The sequence below is a fragment of the Sardina pilchardus genome, chromosome 6 (assembly GCF_963854185.1).
Source record: "Sardina pilchardus chromosome 6, fSarPil1.1, whole genome shotgun sequence".
Classification (NCBI taxonomy): domain Eukaryota; kingdom Metazoa; phylum Chordata; class Actinopteri; order Clupeiformes; family Clupeidae; genus Sardina; species Sardina pilchardus.
In genome coordinates, this window is record NC_084999.1 from 14,466,394 (window position 1) to 14,493,774 (window position 27,381).

General features: G+C 41.5%; 1 protein-coding gene across 2 annotated transcripts; it reads right to left on the bottom strand.

Moving 5' to 3' along the window:
* Nucleotides 1-6,644: 6,644 nt before the first annotated feature.
* xrcc1 (X-ray repair complementing defective repair in Chinese hamster cells 1) lies at nucleotides 6,645-27,326 on the bottom strand. Of its 2 annotated transcripts, none has more exons than XM_062538579.1 (17): nucleotides 26,648-27,326; nucleotides 26,436-26,528; nucleotides 25,799-25,906; nucleotides 25,301-25,459; nucleotides 24,796-24,870; nucleotides 23,335-23,458; nucleotides 21,929-22,020; nucleotides 20,379-20,526; nucleotides 19,819-20,086; nucleotides 16,699-16,815; nucleotides 13,520-13,604; nucleotides 13,141-13,255; nucleotides 10,444-10,489; nucleotides 9,861-10,003; nucleotides 9,493-9,583; nucleotides 8,821-8,896; nucleotides 6,645-7,819 (listed from the first exon to the last, which is right to left on the bottom strand). In XM_062538579.1, the coding sequence occupies exons 1-17, from the start codon at nucleotides 26,696-26,698 to the stop codon at nucleotides 7,709-7,711; spliced, it is 1,902 nt and encodes a 633-aa protein (XP_062394563.1). In that variant the 5' UTR covers nucleotides 26,699-27,326; the 3' UTR covers nucleotides 6,645-7,708. The 2 variants fall into 2 exon arrangements, with proteins under 2 accessions (XP_062394563.1, XP_062394562.1); XM_062538578.1 differs by having other exon boundaries at nucleotides 23,335-23,461.
* Nucleotides 27,327-27,381: the final 55 nt, after the last annotated feature.

Consider the following 27,381-nt stretch of genomic DNA (forward strand, 5'->3'; position numbering starts at 1 on the left):
TTTATTTTAGACCCAGCTAAGTACAAGTCAAGTTATTCAATGTGCTCTGCATAAACAATAATACAAATCTACAGCCATGTCTTGGCTTTGCTGAAAAGCTACAGAAGGATGTTATTGGTGCAACTTGTGAGTCAAAGGCACTAAGGGAATTTCCCTTCAAAGATTATTGGGAGCAATTACTGTCAGAGCTTTCATTTCAAGGTGACAAAAGGACAGAAAGGAGAGAAAGAAAGAGGATACAACTTCCATCGTCAAAATGCTCCGAAGAGAAAGCCATTGACAATTTGCAACAATGAATGAATATCTCTCTCGTAAAATAAAATGCTTTGATAAATGACCTGAGTGCTTACAGTGCAGTGCTTTCACCTTACATGAATGGCTTCAGGTTCATTTTGACGCAAGTCTGACAGAGTATGACAATACGAAGAATGACTCCTCAGACACTGTCAATCCTATGCTCCTAGAATGCTCGATATTGAATTATGCATTGTAATTGATAGGAAAGGATTGCGACCTCTTAGTCACTAACTGGGTACCACTTTAGAGCTAAATGGCATTGAATATTGACACCAAGGACCATAATTTTTCCATTGTCTTTCATTCCAACAAAACAAATGAACGATATTAGTTTTGATTCCTCAGTAGCTCAGTAACATATGGCAAGACTATGGGTCTGCAACAATCTTCATACAGTAAATATGGTTGTTATGGTTACTTAGCACACACTCTTATCCAAAGTGTCTAACAACATCATAATAACCATAAACAAATAAACATTAAACGATACACTGCTCATACAAAGCTCCCTTCTCAGATTAACCCTTAGATGCATAGGCTACCAATACCTACACTCTTCCATGAGTGGGGTCAAAAATGACCCCAATTAGAATGCATGCGTTTTTTGCTTTAAACTCAAATAATGTCTTTCATTTTGGTTAAAGATGATGATTTTTATTATATATTTGTCAAAAAAAATATTATTTCATGTTGGACATATGATGTTTCACTTTTTATTAACATTTTATTACAAAACAGCTTTTAGAAAGGCAAAAAAGGTAAACATCCTTAAATGATCTCAACATAGGTGAATAGGGTAACATTTTTAACTTAGAGATATCTTCATGAAACTTTACCAGTTGAATACTCACATAAATAGGAGAAAAAAACGTATTGCAAGTTTTCTGTATTTATGTTTAAATATGCTAATTAGGTCATGTCTAATTAAATATGCACTCATTTGCATATATGTTTTGACGCGAAGAATCTGACCATGGAAAAAGCCAGGTTGAAAATTGTTTTTTTGTAGTGTTAATATATCAAATAAAAAAACATTTACAAAGGTGATTATGAATATCTTCTTTTGTTATCCAGTAAATCAGAAAATACTGCCAATTGGCTTAAAAAATGAATTTTCGCCCTATTTTTAGGCATAAAAAGTCATACAAATCAGGCCAAGAACGCTATATCAACAAATCCCTCTGTAAATATCGCTTGGTGAATTCTGCTTCACAATGGAAGAGTGGACATCGAAGGATCAAAAAGCGACGTCGCTATGAACGCTTGGCCGCCACATTATATGATGATACTTAGATAAATGTTGTTGTGTAAAAATAGCCTTCAGGATGGTGAGACTGCTGACATGAGATGTGATAATCAACAGTAAATGTATACCTTACTGCCACACTTGATAAAAATCAAAAGATCCTAGGGTTAACTTTTGAAATTCCATAGAAAATGCTTGGGGTCATTTTTGACCCCACGTATGCGGATCGGTGGTATTGATACAAAACATGAAATTACTTTAAAAATATAATAATTAGACACAAATCCAAATGGCCTCATGTCAAAGACAACCTATTTGAGGAATACATGGAAGGTTAAATGAAAAAAATGTAAAATTAAGGAGATACTGCAAGAAAACAACCTCTGGGGTCATTTTTGACCCCACTTATGCATCTAAGGGTTAAATGATTCAACACCGTCATAGGAAACAATTTTCAATCATTGAAAGTCAGCCAATATCTGAAACTAATGGCAAACCTCTCCGGTACTGACTGCTATGTAATAATTGCAAAGATTTGTGCACTGCATTCAGGTGTGGGAGCCAAGAGGCATCTTCTATGTGTTTTTGACCACACCTACTGTAAATGCATAGCCTACTGTAGATCTACTGGAAGGCCATATTAACTATGAAACCAACTGCCACTGAAATGACGAGAGTGAATAAGCACAAGCAGCAAGTAAAACATGCAATCACAGGAATGCACTTAGAGAGCAGAGCTTTCACCGATCAAGTCAATTTCACGTGGCAGAGCGAATTATGCAACCGATTCTTTTCTTTAAGTGCACAAGCAATCTGGCTCGAAGGTAACCCTCAAGAGGCCCTTTTCAGGGCTTTCGTCTGAAAACGGACAGATCACGTGGCACTCAGTGTGTCGCTTCAAATATTAGCAGCAACTGTGAGTTTGTGTGACCTGCTGAGAAAACTTCACTTTAAACAAAACAACATCATCACGACTCTGCTCAGAGAGCAACGTTGTGCATGGCATTTGTGAGATGGTCATAAAAGTCATCAAGGACAAAGCAACAAAAAACATTGGAAATAACAATAATAAAAAGAATAGCAAAAGAAATGGTGGCCTGGCACAGTGTCCTTGAGTAGTTCCCCGGTGAAACTTTGAGTTAAGAGTGCTTTGAGAGCTTTTATTCGTTCAGTGTTAAAAGTAAAACCAAAGGAATAATACTGGCTTGCAGCTCAGTAAGGTTGGCAGGGGCAGGAGTAAGGACAAGTCTTTTAAGACTGGCCTAATATGGCAGACTGGCAGACAGTGTGTGAGTTGTTCCTCTCTGGTCTCAAATTTAGTCTTGCTGTGGGCAACATTATTCTGGTTGATTTCATTAACACAAGCCCTTAAACTGACAGCATGTCCAGTGTTGTGTGAAGTGGAGTAATCAAGGCCATTGGTTGATGTGATCAGCATGCAATAATAACACTAATGATGCATGGAATATGATGTAACCCAACATGTGCAGAAACATGTACCGTAATTTCCCAACTATTAGCCTTATACATTGATTTTGCAAAATGTCCTCAGCTATGAAGTTGATACATGGGGGCAGTTAATATGGTATTAATATGGTTTTGTTTCTTTTAGCTTATTGCGTAAAACACTGTGTGTGGCTTACAAATAATGTGGCTAATACACAGGAAATGACTGTAGACACACATACAAAGTGTACAGTGTGTATTGATGTACAGTTTACTTCTGTTTTCCAACTCATATTTTCACTGAGGAGAACAAACACACAGATTCCAGTAGTGTCACATCATAAACCATCAACCTGCACTTGATCTTTGAAGGTGGACAGCAGTGCACACCAGCAATATGCACCCAGATATCAGCACCTGGATGGCCAGACAGAGGGACAGCCTCATTACTGGCACTTGTCATGCCCTTGTCATGTACAAATATAGTTCTCCACATGATATCTGTCGACTTGTCAGAACTGAGAGTCTTGGACAGGTCCTTATAACTGCCTCCCGCTCCCACACCCACACACCTCCCACCTGCTAGCATTGATATGAAATCGATACGTGATTGGACTGACAGTGGGAGTCCATGCATAACGTGAATATTAACATTTTCAGCGGTTGTATGTCAGAGACTAATATGTCCGCCGGCACTCAAATCCATGTGTAACTAATACGCCTGAGGATGTGAGGGGTAGACAGAAAGCTCCGTGGCGAAGTGGAAGGTCGAGACATGATTCTTAAACGCCTCCTCCCTTTTCCAATTGTCCATTTTTGTTTTTTGTTTTGTCTTTCTGTGCTCTCTCTCCCCCTTTCATCCGCACACAAACAACGATCAATCCAGTTGGTCCTCTGCTCTGGGATTGATTTTGATTTTGTTCCTTGAGCTTGCCTATAATGCATTGTCTCTCAGACACATAATTTATTTATCTAGTACATTCATGACTACTCATGTCATCGTTAGCTTAAAGGTTAATTGTGGATGAGTTTGTGATGACCCCCCCTCCCCCCCCTCATCTCCACTATTGTATCTGACTGCACTTCCATCTCCCCACTGACTCCGAGCACTCCTGCACTTACTGCTGCTGACCCTTCTAGCCCAGTGCTTGTGTATTGGTGCCCAGCTGGTGCACCTGTGCAGTATGTACATTGTGTAAAAATCTAGAAGCTATAGGATCCATGGGTTTCAGCTCTCTTGCTGGCACACTCACCTCCCAATCTGGAGGTGCTTGTGAGTTGAGCTGTAGGCTCGAGTCTGGGTGAGTGCAGGGTTGAGATGCACAGGCAACACAAATCAGGTTAGATTTGCTTTCGAGGGCGTACTCCGAGGCAACTTTTGGAGTGTCCGCATCTGAGGAGCACCTAGAATATTTTTTTTCAAAGGACCAAGACACTCCAACATTGGGACCTTGGCTGAGTTCTAGCAGAATACATCCACTCTGGTAGCTTTTACCAGCAGTGTGCTGTGCTTTGAAGCACAAGAGTCAAGCCACTTGATGCTGATCAAGAACTGACTCTCTGGTGTGGATAGCTCTTGCCCAATAAGCTATCCACACCACACACAAATAGATAAATAAATAAAAAAGCACCGATTTTTTTTCAACAAGCTTCTGGTGATTTTTGCCGTTATGTTTCCAGTCTAGACTATAATTTTCAGAGCTACTTGTGAAAGGCTCAGGAAATCTAAGAAGAGCAATCTAAACCAAGTGCTTGAGTTCAAATTGTGCAGCACAGCAATAGTGGTCAGCTCAAACTGAGATACCTTTGAATTACGGTAATGTATATCATGCCGTGAATAATAGGCTTGAGCAGTCTGTTGTACATGTTTGGCTATCTCTTGCACATCTAGGTGTGGTCTGCTTGAAGATTCGAGTGATATTTATGGGGTTCATGGCTCGATCAACCTCACCATCATTAAGGCTACTCTGTCCTCCACCTCATGTTGTTCTCGGAATTCCTCATCTCCACACAACTTCACTGATTTTCATCCCTCCACCATAAGAATACCAGGCAGGCAAACATGCAAGGGTTAAAAAGGTGAGAATGGGGGGCAGTTAGTGCAGTGGCAACATCGCCCACAAGCAGACCCACGGGGACCCAAGTTCGAGTTTGGCCACCGGTTATTTCCCGAACTGACTCCCCATCTCTCTATGACCTAAGCAGAGAGTAGAATAGGGATCTGCACAAATCTGTTCTGTCTGATCTATTTTGACAAAAGGTGAGTCTCCCCTATAAGGTCAGGAGGTTTCATCTATGACTAGCCTACCTGAAGCACCCCCACCATCACATTACTCATAGTAGGAATATTATTTGACAGTCAGAAGGTAGGCTATTATTGTAAAAGGATCCTACAAAATTATTAGCAATTTGATTTTAAGCTTAGGCCTACTCAGACATCTAGGTCCAATGCATTTAATTATACAAATATTAAAATCGCACAATTATACAACAAAAAGTATCACATGAAGTGATGTTTACAAACAAATCACAACATTATTAACACCAGTAAGGTCTTTCAATGCACTTGTAAACAGAATTCTGCCATGCTGAAGATTAGAAAATAGCCTATAGATTTGCACGCAACTAGAGCAATATAGGTGTATGGGCATATATTTACATTAAAACAACCTGACACACGTCACAAAAACATATGAGCTTAACTGCCATAAAGACACATGAAAAGCCTATACTTACAGCCACAGACGAACTCTTCGATCCAGATTCAAACCCTGGCGCAATGAGCCGCACTGTTCCGGCACATAACTGCCCCCTCTCCAGACAAAACGTTTGAAGCAGCCCGAGTCATCTCTTGTCTCCGGTCTGGTATGAAATGCGCTCCAATCCCCTGTAATTCGTTCACCACTCAAGGCGCGCTCCGTCTCCCGGGGAAATCTGACCTGCCCACCTTCCTCCCCTTTTGCGGTTTAATGAGGTTAAATAATTGGGCGGTTGAAAAAAATCAAACGAAAACGTTTGCGCTCGTGGCTATTATCAATACCCAAGCTCGAGTTGTCAAAGCAGCCAATCTGAATTGACGCGGACTAAGATGAAACGGAGAGTTCACCATGCCGTGCCTATCATGGATGTTCATATGCTTAAGCCATTCCCCTAGGTTGAAAACAAAAAAAAAATGCAGCAATTAGTTCGCAATCACTTAAATTGTATTAGCCTATCTTTGTTGCTCAAAATAAGCGTGCATTTTTTTGAGTCCATTGATTTGGAGGGAGGGGAGTGGGGGGGTACGCTTCATTTCACAACGAGATTTCAAAGAGTTGCTACATTGCCAAAGAAGCTTATGAAAAACAATTTCACAGGGTAATGAATCACCAATAAATCCATTCTGCATTCAATACCTTTCTCCACGCCTGAACACGCCCACCTACTGTAGAATCTCAGCGACCTGAATGAGCCTAGTTTTACAAGGCTTTCTCTGCTAGTATTCTTTATATCGCTATTAGTCCCTCTGGAGCGCACTGCAAGAGAATGTACATGCTGGGTAAAGTGGGGAAAAAGAAACATTTAAACATGAGAATATTAAAAGAAAAAAGAAGACAGGAACACACAATATCTCGCACACCTCTTACAAAGAACACCTCTAACAAAGCAATTTAAAATACCATTTTTTAATATTAAAACCAGTGGCAAAAATATTTCAAATACACAAACTACAGTAAGCACACAGCTGCTACAGACAGAAACAACATCCTCACACTAAACAGACAGAAAAGTGACAAAAGATTAGCACTAGCCTGAACCCATCCTTTATTGTCATTAAATAAGCCTAAATTATTAAATTCAATTAAAAATTATAGAATATGGTGGCAATACAGACATAGACATGTGATGGAGATGGCATGTGAGTGCTTTGTTTGACTTCCAACTGAATTACAATACGTGACAGTCTGCATCTCAATTTTAGGTGCTTTATTGTGACCGCATAAACATTCAAAAGAATAATCTGTAAACAGAACAGAAAAATGCAACTGCTCACATGACACAAATTCATCTGACCATTCTTCAAAGGCCCTCTAGCCAATCTGATCTACAATAACACTATCTAGCATTTTACCAGTAACTAGATATCTATAACATCACAATTTGTTTTGGACATAAAAAAAAAATTGTTCCATACAAGATGCAACGTTAAAAGTAGTTGACAGTTCTCCCTGCTCCATGTTTCAAGAATCAGAGGTTGTTTTTTCCCCCAGGGCTGCATTGAAGAGGAGGAGCTCATAAACCTGAGATTCTCACTAGTTGTGGACCTCCATCGGTCCAAAAACAGGTCGCATTGTGGAGCGGCAAAACTTCTTCTTGCATGTCCGTCTCTCTTCGACGTCACTGGCACTTAGTAATGTTTAAACCAAATCTGATGTACTGAGGAAATAGTGGATTCTTGTTCTTTGCATAGACCCTGAGCAAGGCATAGGTAGGCAGGCTGACTGTTAACTGTTGAGTTAAATGTTAATGGTTACAGTCACCTTTGGGTGGGCAAAATGGAACTGAGATTAATTTCCATGCAGGTGAGGTCTGCTTTGGTTGGACCGGGCTAACTGACCCTGGATCAGTGGGCTGGTGGAGAGAAGAGGCGCAAAGCTCCAGTGCACAGGATTGGGGGATTGTGGGGGTCTGTGTCTGTCGGTCGGTTGGTCAGTCGTTTAGCGCGGTCATTAGACCGATCTAGACTGGCACCACTGCGTAAGGCTGATGAGGGAGCATCTTCTGTCGGTCGTTAATGGCAAAGATCCATTTAGGCTTCACAAAACTCAAGTTGGCATTCTCCATCAGTGCCTGAGAGAGAGAGAGAGAAAAAGAATGAGAGAGAGACAGAGAGATAGAGAGATAGAGAGATAGAGAAAGAAAGAAAGAAAGAAACCAAAGAGATGAGAATTACAAACCAGCAGTAATAATCGCTGGGACTAGAAGGTTACACAAACAATAAGCTGCACTAATGAGGCCTTTTGTTCTGAAATAGCACTACATGGGGCCTGGGTGAACTAGCCTGGCATAGCCAGAGTCTGGTGTTGGTCCATTTGGATTTGACTCTGGGGTGTTTCATCTGATAGAGGGATAAAATGCCTCTGCACGCAATTAGATAGATCTAACCAATCAGAGCTACGAACTATTCCTCTTTTTAGTCAACTTTAGCACGGGTTCAAATACTTGATTCTCCCCACTGTATCTCTAATCGAACTCTGTGGTAGATGGCAAAATACATTGGTTGATTAAACATTTATCTTTTGAAGTACACCAAACACATTTTTATTGTAAATAAAGCTTTGGAATGCAGTTGCATACTCAATTCCATAGAATGTTGGACACGTCCTATTAGCCTGTTTGATGCTCCGTTTTAGCTGTAGGTTAGCTATCAAAGGTCGACAGCAAATACGTCAATTTCCCCAAAAAGTTGTGTGATCTGTTAAGATTAGTTGCACTGCTGGTTACACTCCTTGGAAAACAATCACATTGATCAGGTATTCCTATCGTTACTTCCTATGTGTAAACTTTGCCGACAATACTGTTTATTGTCAGTTTGTAGTCAGGAAACAATTATGTAGGTCTAACTTTGCTGTAATAATGAATATTCTTCAGACTGCAATTGTTTGCAGGCGTTGAAATTACAGTTTACCACAGGCACTTTCGATTTTGAAACTATAGCATCATTCCCTCTCGTCGCTGATTGCCCTGACCTTTTTGGGGTCTGATGGAAATGTTACTGAATTATGGTGATCAAGAGTAACCTGTGAAACTTAACGCTTCAGTTGTGTACTGGTGTCCTTGTGCAAACTTACGTCCTCAAAAGAGTCGTGCCAGCCCTCACTGGTGATGACAAATTGCACCTTCTCACTCATGTAGTCCTCGAGCGTTCTAGAAGAGCGTGAGAGAGAGAGAGAAAAAGAGAGAACAAAGAAAAAAAACAGAGAACATCAGTGATCATTGTTAAATTTTTCTCCCCTTTCCATAAGATGCTAGCCTAGAAATCTAGACGCCCCTAGTGGCAGCAAATCTCATTTGCGGGGTAGTCTAGCAACTCTTCGTTGACTTTGGAGCTGGGCTTTGGCAGCGATCACCAAACCAATCACATCGTGTATAGAGTCGGTGGGCGGGCTTAATATAATAATGATGATGACTGACATGCAATCAGAAGTTGCGACCGTTAAGCATCCTGCTACTAGAGAACAAGAAGATGATTCGTTTAGCGTTATCCTATTGCGTGAATTGCCTATTTGAAAGACAACCGTTTATCCCACCCCTCCTATTGAGCCCTGCTATGGTGAGTTTCTGGACCCTACATCTTGATGTGTGTCTAGCTCGCTATGCTAATAAGATGTTGTATCTCTCATAGGATGCCCTGTATTGTAGCTACTGGTTGATAACCACAGGTGCACGGCTGCTGAGCCATCAGTACTGTGGGTGAAGAGCTTCAGTCTAGGTGGCAGCAGGGGCCTCAGTCACAGACTCACCCATTGAAGGCAATGATGTAGCGCTGGAGCAGGCGTCTCTCGTTCTGGGGGAACTTGCCGTAAAGGTAGAGGTACCTCCCCTTCAGGTAATCTGAAGGACAACAGGAGACAGAAAGACAGGCGATTACTGACCGCACACCCAAGGACACACCAAGGCTTGGGATAAATTGTGAACATTCAAATTTAAAATTCAAAAGGCAACATCTGTGCTTTCAATTTTCAGAAAAAATTAAAGACAGAAAGACAGACAGACAGACAGATACACACACACACACACACACACACACACACACACACACACACACACACAACCATTGCACACGCACGCAGGCTCACACAACGGTATTGATTATGTTTGAGGAGCAGACCTGGGAGCTCAGGGATGGGCTTGTCCACCTCCTCCTCTGCGTCTGTGTTCTCGTCTGTTGATCCTCCGTAAGGGTCCTCCTGTCCTCCACCCTGGCGCTTCTCATCCTTCCTTTTCTTCTTCTGATGGCTCTCCGTTTCCGCCCTGAACACCAGCAAATGAAACAGACACAAAATGAGCTGATAAGAGGATAATGGAATAGATAATGGAATATATAATGGTACATATATATGTATATGTGTATATATACACACATACACATATATTAATAGTGGTTTTCTCCTCCAAGCAAGCACTCAAAGCAGAGTGAGGCCTCAAATTTACTCACACATTCACACACATTATACATTACTCAATCTACATCCATACAGCAGTAATCTATATGCCATCTTTAGACTTCGGAAAACAATCTAGTTCAAAGGATCCTCTCTATGTAGACCCCTAGTTATATTCAGTCTTCCGTACCCCTTTTGATAACAAACTCATGTTAAAGGCCACCACAGAATATCTAATTGACTGTATTGTATGGTAATGGCTATGGTTAATTGACTGTATTATGAGTATGGTTATGGACATGCAATTACCTCTTTAGTTCATCCTCTGTGTCCATGCCAGACTCAGCATCATTATCTAAACAAGCAAACAAACAAACATAACAGAATATCAATAACAGCCAAACAACTAGTGCCGCACAACTAACAAAAAGAGATGCAAATCTTTATTTCTGCTTGATTGTGGAATATACAATTTAGACTATAGTAGGGCTACAATAATGAATCGATTAGTTGTTGCCTATCAAATTAACAAACAACTATTTTGGTAATTCAGTCATCAGTTCAGTCAACAAATTAGTTTGGGTAATTCTTTAAAAACGATGTAAAAATTCACCTCCTTAAACTAAATATCTTTGGTGAGAGATATACTGTAGGTATTTGAAAACATTTGTGGGCATTGGTTAAGACTCAGCAACATTTGTTCACATTTTTATGAAGTAAACAACTACCTAATTAACAAATAATATAATGAACAGATTTATCGACCATCAAAATAATTGTTACTAGTTGCAGCCTGCAACTATATGCTTCCAAGAGCTATGATGTGATATAACAAAATAAAATGGGAGAAATTCAACAAGTGGTATTTTCTTTTTCTGACTATTTTTACATAGAACAAAACTGATATAACACACGTGGCCGTTTATACTGGTAGTAAACAGAAGAAAAGTGAACGAAATGCAGCTAACTGCTCCAGCCTTTCCCAGTGTCTAACTTAAAGCAACACTAAAGCACTTTTCCTCTATCGCACGCACGCTATTTGCTTATCCAGCAAATAACGATGTCCAAAGACAAGGTACAGCAAGGTACAGCAAGTCAAATTTGTAGTTTCTTTTGTCTCATTTTATAAAACTACAGGTACACTACCCGATCTACAGTAGTAAAGTTACATAGTGCGGTTATAGCCGATAGAGGGCCGCAAAGTGAATGCAGAAGTGCCATTCCCCCTGTTGAGTCGATGAACCGCTGTAATGATTTTGGAAACATTATTTTAAGGTATGAAAAACTCTTTAATGTTGCTTTAAGGTGGTTGAGAGAATGGCAAAAGTGTGAAATGCTGTGATCTTAGCAAATGCTTCTCGGAAGATCCAAAAATAAAACACATTTAGCTTATTATTATTTTTTATTACTACATGACCCCATGTGTTTTTGTTCAGAGTTCTGTTGTACAATGCAAAAATAAAAATGAAAGAGTTGGTGTTCTGAAAACCGGAACTGGTAGTCTGACTCATCATTTCCTGAGGGCTGTACGGCGCTTTTTCACACACACACACACACACACACACACACACACACACACACACACACACACACACACACACACACACACACACACACACACACACACACACACACACACACACACACACACACACACTTATAATTGTGCACCTTGGACCTTTTCATTTACATACAAATGAAAAACATGCCCAAGTCCTTCCTCGCTGATTGATTTGAATGAGCGGTTTCCTGACCCTCACGTGTTCCTGCTACAGACACGCTCCACTCCAATCCCTCCCCGCCAGCCCTCGTCTTTAGTCGCCCTTAGTGTGCCACGCTACATAACAAGTGTGTGTTTATATCTGCCGCATTAAGTATATGCTCACCTCCTCCTTGCGTTCTCTCCCATTAACCCTGCTTATGACTGGAGCAGTGGACAACCATTCACACACATGAGCACACACTAATGAACAAGATTACTCTCTCTCTCTCTCTCTCTCTCTCTCTCTCTCTCTCTCTCTCTCAAACAACAACAACAACAAATCACACACACACACACCTTAAGAAAACCAAAACAAGCAACGCATTGCAGAACGTCCTACAATCCATGCACTCAGGGGTCACGTAGAGGTACGGCACCTGAAGGAGTCCTGCTGTCTAATCAGCTCCGGGCACCATGAATAACAAGTGAACAGCACGGACTAGCACAGAGGGGGGGTGAATCGGCCGCCCTGGAACAGCTACCCCTGGGGATGAGGATGAGGATGACAATGGGGGTAAATGAGAGACGAAGGCTGCAGCAGTTAGCAGCCTCTTCTTCTCATCTCGCAGTGCGCAGATGCACTCCCTCTTTCCCCTGCTCTTTTCCTCCTGTCTGCATCCCTCCATCCCTCCATCCCAGTGTGCGTTCTGCTCTCGAGTGCGCCCCATCTGCACAGCGTGGATTTCCACCCCTTCTCCTCTGACTGATTACAGAGCGCAGCTTGAGCACCCCATCTTGCTGCCATCTCCGGTTCCCGCTCTCCCGCCCCTACTCCTGGAGGGTTCTTAAGCTGTGTTCTCGCCGTGGATCTGCTCTTCCACTTGTCAGGCCTCTAACCCCCACTGCCATGAATGAAAATTCTCTCGGAGAGCCTAAAGCACTAGCATTAAACTATACTCTACACCGCAGCCTATTAAGGTCAGATCTTACGTGTGTGTGTGTGTGTGTGTGTGTGTGTGTGTGTGTGTGTGTGTGTGTGTGTGTGTGTGTGTGTGTGTGTGTGTGTGTGTGTGTGTGTGTGTGTGTGTGTGTGTGTGTGTGTGTGTGTGTGTGTGTGTGTGTGTGTGTGTGTGCGCGCATATGTGTGTCTGCCTGGGGTTGGTTCACTGACAGCTTGTGGTGCAAATTCAACACAACCAGGTGGGCCATAAAAAAAGGAACTGGCATCACATGCAGCCATGGCTGCTTTATGAGTACGTGTGTGTGTGTGTGTGTGTGTGTGGTTCCTGACTGTATTGCTTCACCTGGCTCATCGGCATCAGTGGAGCCCCCGTACTCGTCGTCCTCCTCCTCCTCCTTCACCTCCACCTTTACTGCCTGCTTCTGTGGCGTGGCGTTCCTCTTTTCCGGAGTCTTCCGCTGGCGGGCCAAAGAGCACAGAGATGATGAGAAGACAAAAGGTACTGGCAGCTGGGCTTGTACATTTCCAATCCCTTTGACATTAAACCCTCCACCACCCAACCCTCCAGCCCACACGCGCACACAGACACACACACAGATACATACACACACAGACACACACACACACACACACACACATGCCTGCCACCCCTTGTTAAGCTTTTCCTCCGTTCACCCTCCTCTAAGCTAAGAAAGCTTGCTGTAATTCTCGGTCTGTCTCACCACTTTAACGGGCTCTTCCTCGCTCTCTTCGTCCTCCTCCATGTCACTCCCTTCCGAGCTCGATTCGGCACCATCCATCAGATACCTGGGGAATAGGGAAGGAACAGAAGCACAGAAGAGATGAGGGGAAAAGAAGGATAAACAGAGGGAGAGCGCGAGAGAGCGAGAGAGGGAGAGAGGGGGTTGAAGGGGTTGCGTATGTGTGTACCAGCTCTTGCACGACATGTCTGGACAAACGAGACGGAGCTGCACAGCTGCTCCTTGTGCCGTCGTCAGGGCCTAAAAAGCTCACGCGGCTCTCTGCCTGACGGCACTCCAGCCTGCGTGTACAACTGCGACAGCATCTGCTGCACTATCCAACGCGCAGCTCCTCTGCCGTTCCCATTACGTTCCCATTACGTTCCCCTTTCTCCACTGCACTCAGGGCTCCATTTGGCATGTTATCGCTCCTCCTCTATGCATTTGGAAAGATAGTGGGTTGATTAGCAGATGAGAGCAACATACCACTCGTAAAAATAAAAAGAGAGACATACTACAGAAAAACCATACGTCAGTCGAGATGCAGCAACAAGTGCCTGTCTGTGTAAATGTGATTAAGTGTGTGTGCGTGACTGTGTGTGTGTGCCTGTACTTGCATGAATGAATAAATGCTGATCATGTTCAAAGGAAGTGGAAGGCTTAATTACCCATAGCAGATGCCGCTTTTAAATACGGAATACATCATCATCAGAGCGACACACTCCAAGTAGCGGAACAAAGGGGGTTTGTGGGGGGGAGGGTGGAGGTGTGGGTGGGGGTGAAGAGAGGACAAGCAAAAGGCATACAGAATGTTAAGGAGAGCTGAAAATGTGTAGATGAGAACAAGCAAGCATGTTGTAGATGGAGAGAGAGAGAAAGAAAGAAAGAAAGTGTGCAAGAAAGAGGATGGGCTATGCGCCTGATGAAAGTGGTGGGTGGGGGTTGGGGATGCGGAGATGGCCAGCGTGTGTGGTCGGGGGGGCTTCACAAACGAGAGCAAAAGAAAAACAGAAGACAAAGGAGGCTGCAGACAGAAGAAGCTTGGCGTATTGAGCAGCAGCCTAATGAAGACAAGTCAATGCTCGTCTCTGGCCTAATGCGACATTGTGCTACCAAGACCAGAACAAACATGCGAAAGAGCAAAACAATGGCACAACCTTGTGTGATCTTGCCGTTCATAATCCCTGACATACATTCATTACATACGCACCGCTGGACGTAAATACTAGCCTACATTTTGGGTCATTGGAAACACACAGTGCATAACATACAAGGAAAGGACTTCTGATTTATGCAAATATGTTGAGACGGGAGATGACTGGCTGTAGTCATCATCTCTAAACGGATGCCTCACTTCAATGGTGCATTGACATTCAGGCTTAAAGCTTTTCTGACCCGTGTGTCGGTTGAGCTGGAACAAGCTCACATTTAGTCCGTTTTTCTAACCTTGTTATTCTGAGGTCTATCGACATGGAGGATGAAAGCACTGCTTCATCTGCTGGAAATGTCTATTGAATTGATAGTCAATGGCAGCTGCTGAGAATGTGATTGGAATATGGAGATGGAGTCATCGTGTGTGTGTGTGTGTGTGTGTGTGTGTGTGTGTGTGTGTGTGTGTGTGTGTGTGTGTGTGTGTGTGTGTGTGTGTGTGTGTGTGTGTGTGTGTGTGTGTGTGTGTGTGTGTGTAGGGAGGGGTGGGGGCATGATATCAGGCAGCAGTAAGTAATTTAATTCATTAGTGAAGCCCTATGGGAGCTGCCGGACAAAAATGATTTACTGACATGACCAAGGCTGATCCTTTGCAGTCTGACACTGCTTAGCGCCAATCAGATCTCTACAGATTATCATTAAAGGCCCTTACTTTTGTGATTAGCATTTGGCTAACACATAGAGTTAATCTTTCAAAGAAGAGCAACAGCCTTTTCAGATTTATTTGAAGCTGGTCCTACGGTATTCTACAGTACCTGTAATTGTCGAGACTTACAGTTAGAGTTGTCAAGAGCAGAATCAAAACAGGTTGCTCATCACAATTTAATGATAATTTGCTTGATTTCTTTAAAAGAAGATGACAATACGCTTCTGATGCCAGAGTACAGGCCGACTAAGTATTCCTTAATTTAGTCATTGAATGTAAGAAGTTGTATCTGTTGGTATATCTGTTTGTTATATCATCAAGATATTTCTCATTACACTTGTCAAGACAGTTCTCTGACTTTTCCGTAGTGTGTAGTAGTCTAGTCTATGCTCCCTCCAGCTCATTTGCAGTTTACACTGGATAAATGCAGCTGCCAAATAAATCAGTGCAGGCACACAGAAAGGAATGTTGTGCATCACTGCTGACGGAAAAACAAACAACATGGATTCTTTGTTCCTTTTCCGCTGCCTGTCAGCGCTAATGCATGAATTAAACAACGTAAAACTCTCAGATGTCCAGAGCGAGTTGATCGAGAGAGACATGACATAAGTATGAGAGAAAGAGATAGTGATGAAAGGAGCAAGAGACATGACCAAGGTAGGAAAGAAAGAGATAGAGAAAAAAAACAAGAGAGAGAGAGAGAGAGAGAGAGATTACTGAGATGATTGTGATTACAGGACTGGTCAAGTGTTGTATGATTTTCAGGGTCACCATGTCTTTAAGGCTTCACAGGACCCCTCTTTACAGTACGTTTGAGACAACTGCACAATCAGGGGTCACTGACACGTTCATGGGAGCAGACCCCTGAATGCTCAAGCACAACGACCAATCACAAATCAACCCCCTCCCTCCTCTCCCCTTTCAGTGCAAGATAGCAAATAGATCAAATCTGAAGGAAAGAAAGAAGCAAATCCTATTTGCTTTGAAACTGTACTGTATCTGTACCAATATGCTTGTGTTTGTTATGTATTTCTGTTGCCATAGACAACCTCAGGTGTTGGAGTTGCAGCTGCTGACAAAGCTTCCATACATAAATTGCAGCTACTAATATAAAAAAAGTGAAATAAGCAGCGACTATTTAACATGAATTCAACCACTAAGCAGTTGGGGACCTTGGTAATTTGTATACTACTTTGAAATGAAGAAATTAAATCAAGCGAAACAAAATATTGGTTTACTACATCCTACAACAAAAGAGCAGGTAGTCTCCTGCTCCAGTTAGTACCTCTGTAACTCTCATCCATACCGTTTGTAAGAGACGTTCTGTTTTCTGCTGTGGCAGTCCAGCACCCACTCCTTTCGGACAATCAGTCCACCGGCTGACTTCACCTGACTGTATTTGGGTGTGTTTGCAAAGGCACATCTAAAAAACACATCAAACACACAGTTGTTAAGGGTGTGTTAATGCATGTTTGCTAGGTCAGTTAATCATGACAATATTAGAAAACACACAATCCAAATAAAAGCTAAACAACAAAATACAAAACAGTTAACACAACAGCAAACACAACGCAACAAAGAAACACAATGAAAAAAAACACAACCACTAGAAACCACCACCAGTCGAGACCTCAAAGCATAAAAAAGTGAGCACAAGGCCAGAGTGATATGATGGCAAAGAATCGTTCCTGCCTCTAAACCCAATTACTTCTAAAAAGGTGCGGTCTACAATTGCGACCCGAACTGGTAAAATGAGTCATTGTGACCCAAAATTGAAAATTGAGATTTTGGTATCAATGGAGAGAGAACACAATGAGCTTTGAAATGATATCCTTATATCTTTTTCTAGTTGAAAAGCTGAGAAAACCACATTTTAAGTTACAAGTTACAGGCGGGTACGGGTATGATTTGTTGACTTAAATAATAATGTTAACTTAACTTTCTTGTCTTGACAAAGAGACAATGAGACACATTTTGAGTGCCTCCTCTCTTCTTTCATACAGCACCAACAAAGATCTACATTTTCAATGTTTTTTGCAGTAATCTGCCTGTGTCTCAAAATAATACTTTTGTTCCTAACTGTATACAAAATTTTGCAAATGTTTAGGTATGCTTGTTGTGATGTGCAGATGCTTTCACCATGTAATGAACAGCATCTGACTCAATAAACAACACCCAAAATGCATTCAAAATTATGCTTGAAAGTCTACACATGCTAGTAGAGAAAAATACACTGTGATATACAGTACCCTCCAGAATTATTGGCACCCTTGGTAAAAGTTGACTAAAAATAGGTATAAAAAATAATTTTTAGGTGATTTATTGTACTCCCACAATGAAAACAATGAGGAAAAATATACCCTGCAAGGCAAGCAAATTTATTCTGAGAAAAAGGAAAATCTCATAAAGAAATAAATATTTTTAACAAAAACAGCTTGCTCACAATTATTGGCACCCCTGAAACATATTATGTACAACATTTAACAGGAGCATTTTCCTATGTAAATGCAACGTTTTAAAGTAAATCAGAGTGTCTGTGAACTTTCAGAAGTAGTTCATGACGTTCTTTTTCACTATGGTATGAAAATGAAGTCACTCAGAGGCTAAATCCTCTAGTCATTTTTCAACATTGGAGAGACAAGAGAATACACTAAATTGAAATAAAAAGAAATTGTGTTGACATTTGTAAGTAAGAGAATGTCTATGGAAACTAGGTATTTTGTTGAAAATGCCTATATTTCCAGTTAAAATTATGACTAAAAGGTTCTAATCATCTGGAAATGTGGCAAACATGCTTGGACAAAGACCCATGGCTATTTTGCTCCCACGCACAGTATGGAGGATGGTATGATAGGCAAAAAAATCCATAAGAACCACTGTTGAGAGTTACAGACAAAGCTATCATCTTGGGGTCACCAAGTCCCCCTCAAAAATCCTCAAAAGTGACCTCACTGCTAATAGATTATTTATTTAGCATGTCAGGTTAAAGCCAGTAGAGTCATTTAATGAACAATGTAAATGGCAGGAGTTACTGAATGGTACCATGACATGTCTGGGAGTGTGGTCTATTGTCAGATGAAAATAAAATTATGCTCTTTTGCTAAAAACACTTAAGGTGTCTTTGGCGTACATAGAAGAATGACTATACTAAAAAGAACCCCATGCCTAATCAGAATTATGGTGGAGGGGCTGTGCTATTGTGGGGCTGTTTTAATTCCCAAAGGCCTTGGGAACCTAATTAAGGTGCATGGCATCATGAACACCAAGAAAAACCTGAAAATTTTCAAAGGAAATCAAACAGTCTCTGCCAAGGCCCTAAAAGTTGGTCATGATTGGATCATTCATCAGGTCAATGAACCAAAACAAATGCACAGATCAAAACAAATATGGTTTACTGAACACAAAATCAAGCTTCAGACATTGCCACAGCAGTCCCCTGATCTAAACTCCATAGAAAAACAGTGGGATGAGTCAACGAGAAGAATGCACAAGTGTGGACCTAGCAATCTGGACGATCTGGGGAGGTTTTGTAAAGATGAATGGTCTTAAATCCCTTACTTTGTATTCTCAATCTTTATGGGGTGTCAGAGAAGAATATTACATACTGTTTTATTGACAAAGGGAGGTTTAAGAAGGTATTACAAGTAGGGGTGCCAATAATTGTGAGTGACGTGTTTTTATTAAAAACATTTATTTCTTTATGAGATTTTCCTTTTTCTCAGAATAAATTTGCTTCCCTTGCAGGGTGTATTTTTCCTCATTGTTTTCATTGTGAGAGTACAATAAATCACCTAAAGATTATTTTTTAGACCTATTTTTAGTCAACTTTTACCAAGGGTGCCAATAATTCTGGAGGGTACTGTACATGTGTGTTTTAAATATCCTTGGTGAGGATGGGGATGGCACAAAGTGACAGTTCAACCGAGATAATGACACCACATCTGACAATCGATAGAAAGGAGAAACTCCATACCCTTTCATTTAGATAGGAAGAGTTCAGATGCAAATGCCTGTAAATGCCACCGCAGTCATGAATGAGATAACGAGGGGGAGTGAATGCTCTCCACACATAGTATAATTATGTTAATCAAATAATATGGCTTCAAAACCCGCTAAATACCACTCTCCTGGTCTGAAATATATATTTGTAGACAAAAATCTATACATGCCTGAAATAAAAAAATTAAAAATAAAACAAAATGTGGTGGTCAGTGGTCAGACTGATTTCGAGGGTTTTTGCATCAGAACTCTTCATATAGTCAAGCCCCAAATCAACAAAAAACCAAACAAACAAAAACACCATGTTCAGTGTGTGTACGGTACTGACAGACTTCAGGTTACACATAACATGCAGAACGTGGTTATGATGACGTGAGCAGGTATGATGTCTAGTGGAGTGCAACGTTGCGAGTGGCGACACACTCACATGAGATGTGTGGCGTCCGGAGTCCAGTCAGGACGGTACTTGGCGCCCATGGCCAGAGCCTTGTCCCTCAGGTCGCCACGGAACGGGTTCTGGAAGCCGCTGAGGACGAACACGACGCCCTCCAGGAGGCGGTTGAAGGGCACAGGGGTAGAGGGCTGGACTTTGGGCGCGGGCTTAGGCTTGGCCTGGGCTTTGGGTTCAGGTTTGGGCTTGTGTTCGGCTTTGCCTGAGCTCTCCCTCTTGTCTGAGGCCTTCTGGGCTGACGAGGCTGAGGAATAAGTAAGCGGAAGGTTTCACGTTTGTTCCATTTGACAATACAGACAACAGACAACAAACAAGGTATTGCAGTGTGGCACACTTCAATAGCACGTTCAGTTCAGTTCAGGGCTACACACTCACAGGTCAAGATGTCAGTGAGCAGTGCATAAATAATATAATCAAATTAAGAATAAACGAGTACACATGAGTGTAAGATGGAGGGGCTGAGTGTGTGGATGAGTGAGTGTGTGTGTGTGTGTGTGTATGTGTGTGTGCTCATAACAGGCCACCATGTGCCTCACCCTTGGGGCTGGGCGTTGCTGTGCTGGGTCTGGCTTTGGGTTTAGGGGTGCTGCTCTTGGCCTCTGGGGAGCCTGCTGGACTGGGCTTCTTAGGCGGAGGGGCCTCCTGTCTCTCTTTGCTGAACTCAAACTTCCTCTTCAGCGGAACCTAGGACACAGAAACAGGAGAGCGCAAGACAGAGAGAAACAGGGAGACAGAAAAAAAGAGAGAGACAGACAGAAAGGACAAGACAAGGGGTGAGAGAGAGAGAGAGAGACAGAGATAGAGAGAACATGAGAGAGAGAGAGAGAGATAGAGAGTGTGTTACACAAGCGCAACAAAACATGACTGATACTGAACTTAACTGGTGCTGGAATACCTGCAATGGTTCATTTAGTTCATTTAGTCACTGAGTAGTCAGTGATTGGACTTATTAGGTCACTGATGACAAGATGAGGATCGTGTTCATGATTTGTGCAGCTAACAAAGACATCGTTCTTAGTCATCATGGTGACGCATCCTCCGCAATTACCCAGAGCAGAATGGACTACGCAAGATTAAATGTCTACACCAAGGCATAAGACACAATCTAGTTTTACAGGGCTTTTTTCTCCTTTCCTTTATCGTAAGTCTTCTCTTCATTTGGGCATTGGAGAAAGAGCTCATCATTGAGTCGCAGAACAACAAAGGATCAGCGATCTTGCAGTTGCCGAGATTTAGACAATAGCGATCGCCTGTGCTAAAGACATGGAGCCATCACTTCTGTGGATTCCTTCATTCATCCCCCCCCCCCATTCTTTGATAACAATGGCTGAGTTGTCAAAGGCAGTCATCAAGAAAAGTATGGAGCGCAATGGAGGATTCAATTTGAACCAGTCCAAGCACAGCATCTATGGCCAACCCTCTCTAAGGCCTCTGGCCCAGAGTGATTGGGGAAGGAGAGGTGCAATCACCTCCGTCAGTGGCCTGATGAGCCAGTGCAGACGCAACAGGCCCGTTTTCTGAGGGAGCACAATGCCGTGCCTGGTGAACATCACAACACAGACTCGCTGGACACTATTCAGCGTGATGTACAGGAACAGGAACATCTCCATCACTATGTGTGAAGTGTGACAAATCACCATGGAAACAGAAAGGGTGCATGCAGTTCACCTCTTCTCATGGAAAGTACGCTCATTGAAAGCCATTATCGGTGACCTCAGAATATTAAATTATGCGAAAATTATACAACTATTTCACATCTGATTGGACGAGAGGCATTCCATAAGGGGCAAGTCATTCTTCAACACGTGAAAAGGCGAGAGAATACATAATTCAATACACTAAAGGGGTACACAACAAAGGGAAAGTGAGGCGAAGAAATGCTTTGCTTCCAGGTTGGATTTTCCCCTCATTGTGACACTAATACATGCAAGAGGGTTCATCTCCCACGAGAGAAGTGGGACCCTGAAACGGGATCCTGAGCCTACTCGGTAAGGAAGGCAACGATTTGAAATCTGTAAAGTACGAATAATAACATTCTAATTAAGTTTTAAAAACAATCTAGAGAGAGAGAGATTTGTAGACGTACCTGGGACGACGCAGAGCTTGAGGACGTAGGAGCAGCAGACTCCGACTTCAGAGTCGCTGCAGCGTAACTCAACTTGTCATTCTGAGGGGAGACTACACACACACACACACACAAACAGAAAACAGAGAAAATCACAAACACAGTCATAGATGCAAAGAAGAGGGGTGACAGTATACATATAGTAAGCTCCACCTTCAATTTTAGTCTAAAACTGAAAACATGCATGTATTTACAACAAAAAGCAGTGTATGAGAACTGCCCAGAGAACAATATTGAGATATGGTCATAGCTGGAATGACTTTGACTTGGCTGTGAACACTAGATTCATGTTAAGCTTGTTCCACAAATCAAGGCCTTTCATCTCAATATTTCCAACGTGTTATTAGAGAGCTTATGACCCAAAACACAACCTGGATATGAAAATGGTATTTTCATTCAGCTAATTTTTGATGCGTTGCCATCATGGCAAGACAATGAACAACCCCAAACGTATTAGCATACTAAAAGATAAAACAATAGCATGTGTCAGAGTTACTAAAAATAATTCTATTTAGTCTGCACCGCCCCATAAAGTCCATTGTTCATCCAGGGTTTGCCATGTGCGTGGCAAATGACCGACACACCGTAGGCACCGGAGTCTACATTGCTTTAACAGAATGTGACAAAATATTTCTTTTTTCTTAACTACATGTACATTGTTTTTGTGAATTTAAAATCCGATTAATTGCACACCCCTATCTTCTCATAAATAGTAACAATGAAGCATTAAGAACTATGAGCTTCTAAATCTACCCATCTCAGCCAAGAGCTTAACAAGATGGTATGCAAACAATTCATATGTTCACTTACTCATGGACCAGTCTCATAAAAACAAATGTCTACAGTTAAATGACTTAAACCAAGTTTGGGTAACATTAACCGCAAAATGTAAAGTATTTTAGTCCATGTTTTAATGATAAAGACCAAACATTACGGAGCATTTTGATATTTAAGAGTGAATGTGTTGAGGCTGAGCCTCAGATAACCCAAACCCAATTTTAGTTGTAAGAACTAATTGGAAATGATTGATCGGACAACAGAAAGAATGGAAAAAAAACTATAAGGTTATCTGAAATGTCAAACCAGCTATCTTTTTAAACGACCGCCCTCCATCTATGAGTTACCCCCATGAAATCAATAAGTCATAGCTTTGTTACTGAGCAGAAGAATCACAACAGGACAATGCTTTCTTCGACAAAAAGCCTGGCTGTCCATCTGCTCATGTAAATTAGCCTAAGGGTAACTCTGGTACAATGCATCAAATGGCAACTTTCATGTTTAGAATTGTACGTAGTCCAAAAAAATAAATAAATCAATAAAAGTGAAAAAAAAAGAAAAGAAAATCGAAGTTTGCATGCATGTCTTACCTTTGGGAGTGGTACTGCTGGCTTTAGAGGTGTCGCGGTTGAAAAACAGACTGCCGGGTTGGAGACTCTGACCTTTAGAGGGAGACTCTTCCTTCACTCGAAACTGCCCCAGCTTGGTGAGTTTCTGCTGATGCACAGTATATGGAGGTAAATATAGTGTTATAGGCAGAGTAGAGAGGTTCTTTCCAGAACATTCTCCTTCTTTGGGAAGAGGGCAAATATTTGATCCACAAAATTAAAGATATTTAAAGATTTTAACAGACATATTGTATAAGCCTTGGTTTTGAAACATATTCATGAAATTTTGAAACCTATTTATGAAATTAATAAGAGTTTGCAATAAATCTTAGATGGTGCTAAAGCAACATTATCTGATTTGACACTGAATGACCCTGTGGCCTTAAATGAAGACTGAGATCAATGCTTATTAGCTAGTCGAACCTTCCCAATTGGAATCCAATGGAAAATAAAGGGACACTTCACCGATTAGCATTAAGCTTCGTATTTTTAGAAAACCATGTCATGTCATGTTTTCGAATGGTCTTGCATAATTCCCTCAGTTTGCCTTGAGATGGGAGAAATACGAAACCCATGAATAGGACTTCCTGCTTTCAATGATGTAAAATGATGATTTTTACATCATTGAAAGCAGGAAGTCCAACAATGAAATCCGTATTTCTCCCATCTCAAGGCAAACTAAGGGAATGATGCACGACCATTCAAAAACATGACTGGTTTTCTAAAAATACAAAGCTGAATGCTAATCGGTGAAGTGTCCCTTTAAGTGCTGTAATGTCAAGTGGAAGGTTTCATTATTTCCAAATAGGGCTGGGAATGCATGGATTTTTCCTTACTACAGTTGAAAAGCAACAAATTCCTGCAATATCGCAGCATACCGCTTTAACATTAGACAGGACATCACACAGACCTCTCCCATATACCGTAATATCCCGACTATTAGCCGCAGCTTATACATTGATTTTGCAAAAATTTCTTCAGCTCAGGGGCAGTTAATATGGTGTTAATATGGTTTTGTTTCTTTTAACTTGCATAAAACACTGTCCTGCGGCTTATATACGGGAAATTACTGTAGGACTAATAGCAAACACAAATGGAATGTTATTATGCGTCATGGAACACTGCCCTCCTCAAAATGCAAAAGGTCAGGTTTGCTCTATCTTTTCATGATAAGTTCTGCTTAGAAACCTTGAATCCATGTCATAAGATGATCCCTCACATAACACATCCCGCATTATCCACTATGTACGGATCAATGTTTCATGGGAATTGTTTTTTTTTATGACTGTGACCGCAGTAGGCGTCACATGACTGCGGCGTTGTGGTTAACGGCCCAGTCCTATTTCGAAATACTTTCTACTTCTAGACATAACAAAACAGCATGGAACATTAACAAAATATACAGTATGTAAACAGATGTTGTATAAAACCAAAGGTGCTTACAGGAGAAGAGGCAGGCGGATCACTGTTGTCAGGTGGTGAATGGAACTTCACAAAGGCCAATCCATAAGCGATAGTCTGTTAAAAAAAAAGGATAGATGAACAACAGTTCCCAAATAATGATGAAGGATACCGGAGCAACACAGAAGTTTTATAAGACTTAATTTCTGATGCAACAGTGCACAGAAGCAGAAGCGCATAGGATCTAATAGGATCTACCCCGTTTTTGAAGTTCCCAAATAATATTTCATTTAAGATTTGGTGCGCATATCTATGTTATGTGGAAAACAGTAGTTCATAATTCCATATTTTTACAGACCTGAACAAGCACCCTGCATTTACATTTGATAATGTCATAAGGAGGATCAGAAACAAACTGCTAAAATAATGGGAGGATGTTCAATAGACAAAAAGTGCATATGTCCCTCTCTCCAAATACGGGGTTGCACAGGTGGTCTGCGTCATGTGAACGGGCTCATACAACATTAAGACAGGACACAACACCTACTTTACTGTAGGGCTGAGAGCAGACGATCTTCACACGGTCCCACTTCTCTTGTGCTGTGGCCTTCACCAGCTGGTTGGGAGCAAAGAAGCGAACTCTGTTGGTGTTGGAGCCGGCACGGCTCTCCGTCGGGGACATGAAGGAGGACGTGACCAACAGAACCTCAAAAGAAACGACGGCAATAAGGGAGAAGACAAGGGTTACCATCTTAAATCCTACTGCACACCTACTAAATTACTACACTGTGAGGCCACAACCACATAATTGCCCCAAAACCTTTGCAAATAGTACATCCATCCATTGAAATGTACACATTACACAGAAAGATGAACTTGGATTTTTTTTTTTTTTTAATAACCAGATCGAATCAACTAGGCCAAGGTAGTTTTACCACAGTTGGCTGGTATTTTGACAGGCATTTTATATTAATATGCAAAAATGGTGGCAGAAACAGTATTTTTCAAAGATAGAGAATATAACAGAGAGGTATTATCTATCAACCTCATAATCCTGATCCTTGACCGAGGTGGAGTGACCCACAAGCACCTCAATGAAAGCGGATCCCTCATTGCCAATGTCGATGCTGTGGATCTGCTCCTCCTTCTCAAACTGTAAAAAAAGAAAACAGGAGGAGCTGATATGAGGTGTACCGGAACAGTGAGGGCATGCAGTCTATGATCATGTGGTTCATCACAAACTGATTTCCAGATATGTCAAAGCTTACACTTGTGTTCTGTTAGACTAGAGTTTACATAACCGCAGTGATTGATTCTATGGTCATAATCATCTGGTAGTAACGTGACAGACTGTAAAGAAGACACTTGTTTTACAAAGTGAATAATTCAAGAATCTTGTGTCAATTGGCAATTTATAGTAGTTACTGTATTAAATGATGATTTGGATAGGCCTACATTACATCAAAGGCCATTCATTAATTGAAGCAAGCAGGATTTTATTTTTTTAAGCATAACATTTAAATAAATGTATGGGTCTCAGTGTATGCTTCAGGACATCATCTCACTACACGGGAATATAATAGGCATTTACACTTTTTCCTTTCCCATGATGGCTTAGTAATAAAATGAAACCTACATAAAGAGTATGGATACGACAAAAACCCCGTCTCTTGACTGCCTACCTGCAAGATAACAGAGGTTTGCTTCTCGCCTGGTCGTGCTGCTTTCCACTTTCTGTATGTATCTGAACTCAGCAAATTGTCTGCCTTGTGTGTCTGTGGGCAAAAAGAAATGGATAGTTAGTTATATATAAACAACGAACCAACTTGCCAATTCAATCATTCGTTTGCTAGTTGATGTTAGAGTTCAATATTGGCGGACAATGGAAACTTACATTGTCTTCTGTGCTGCAGGACACAACGTGTTTCAATTTGATCTCTGGCATGTTGTCGTATAGACGTGGTGTGTCTACAAGCGATATTTAGCAAAACATTGAACACAACAAACAAGTCTTCAAGTACTGTAGACGTGTTAAATTGTCCTGAGCTAGTTTCTCCAGCACCCTGATGTAAACTCGGCTTACGAAACTGCAGACTACTTAGCCTACGTTAGCGACCTAGCTTGGCCAAGTCAAACAGCTAATCAATCTCAGCTAGCTGCTAGCGGTACACTTGACTACTTTAGGAAATAAACAAACATATGCCCATTCAAATATCCATTAACTTCAGACCCTAACAGTATTGCAAACCATGCAGCTGTCGCTTGTCATCTCCTGTTGTTGCCTATATCAAGCTCATGTCACTTCAATTGCTTTGTGTGCTAATCATACCAGCTAACAATGAACCTTAGCCATGCAAGTAAGCTCTGTCTAACATTAGCTAGCATGCAGCTTGTGGGGAAATTGATCGCTCAAGTTTTCTAATTAAAGAATGCTTAGCCAAGGGTTTCCTGTCACAAATATCTTCTAGTTGTACAGGCTCTTTACAAGAGAATTCCAGGGAAATAATTACTAGTGCAAGTATTCTACAAATACTGATTCTTCAAACACCCAAGTGTAAACTAAACCAGACTAAACTCCCTCCCATTTCACAAAATGACGCAACTTCCTATTGTCATAGTCTGCGAGCC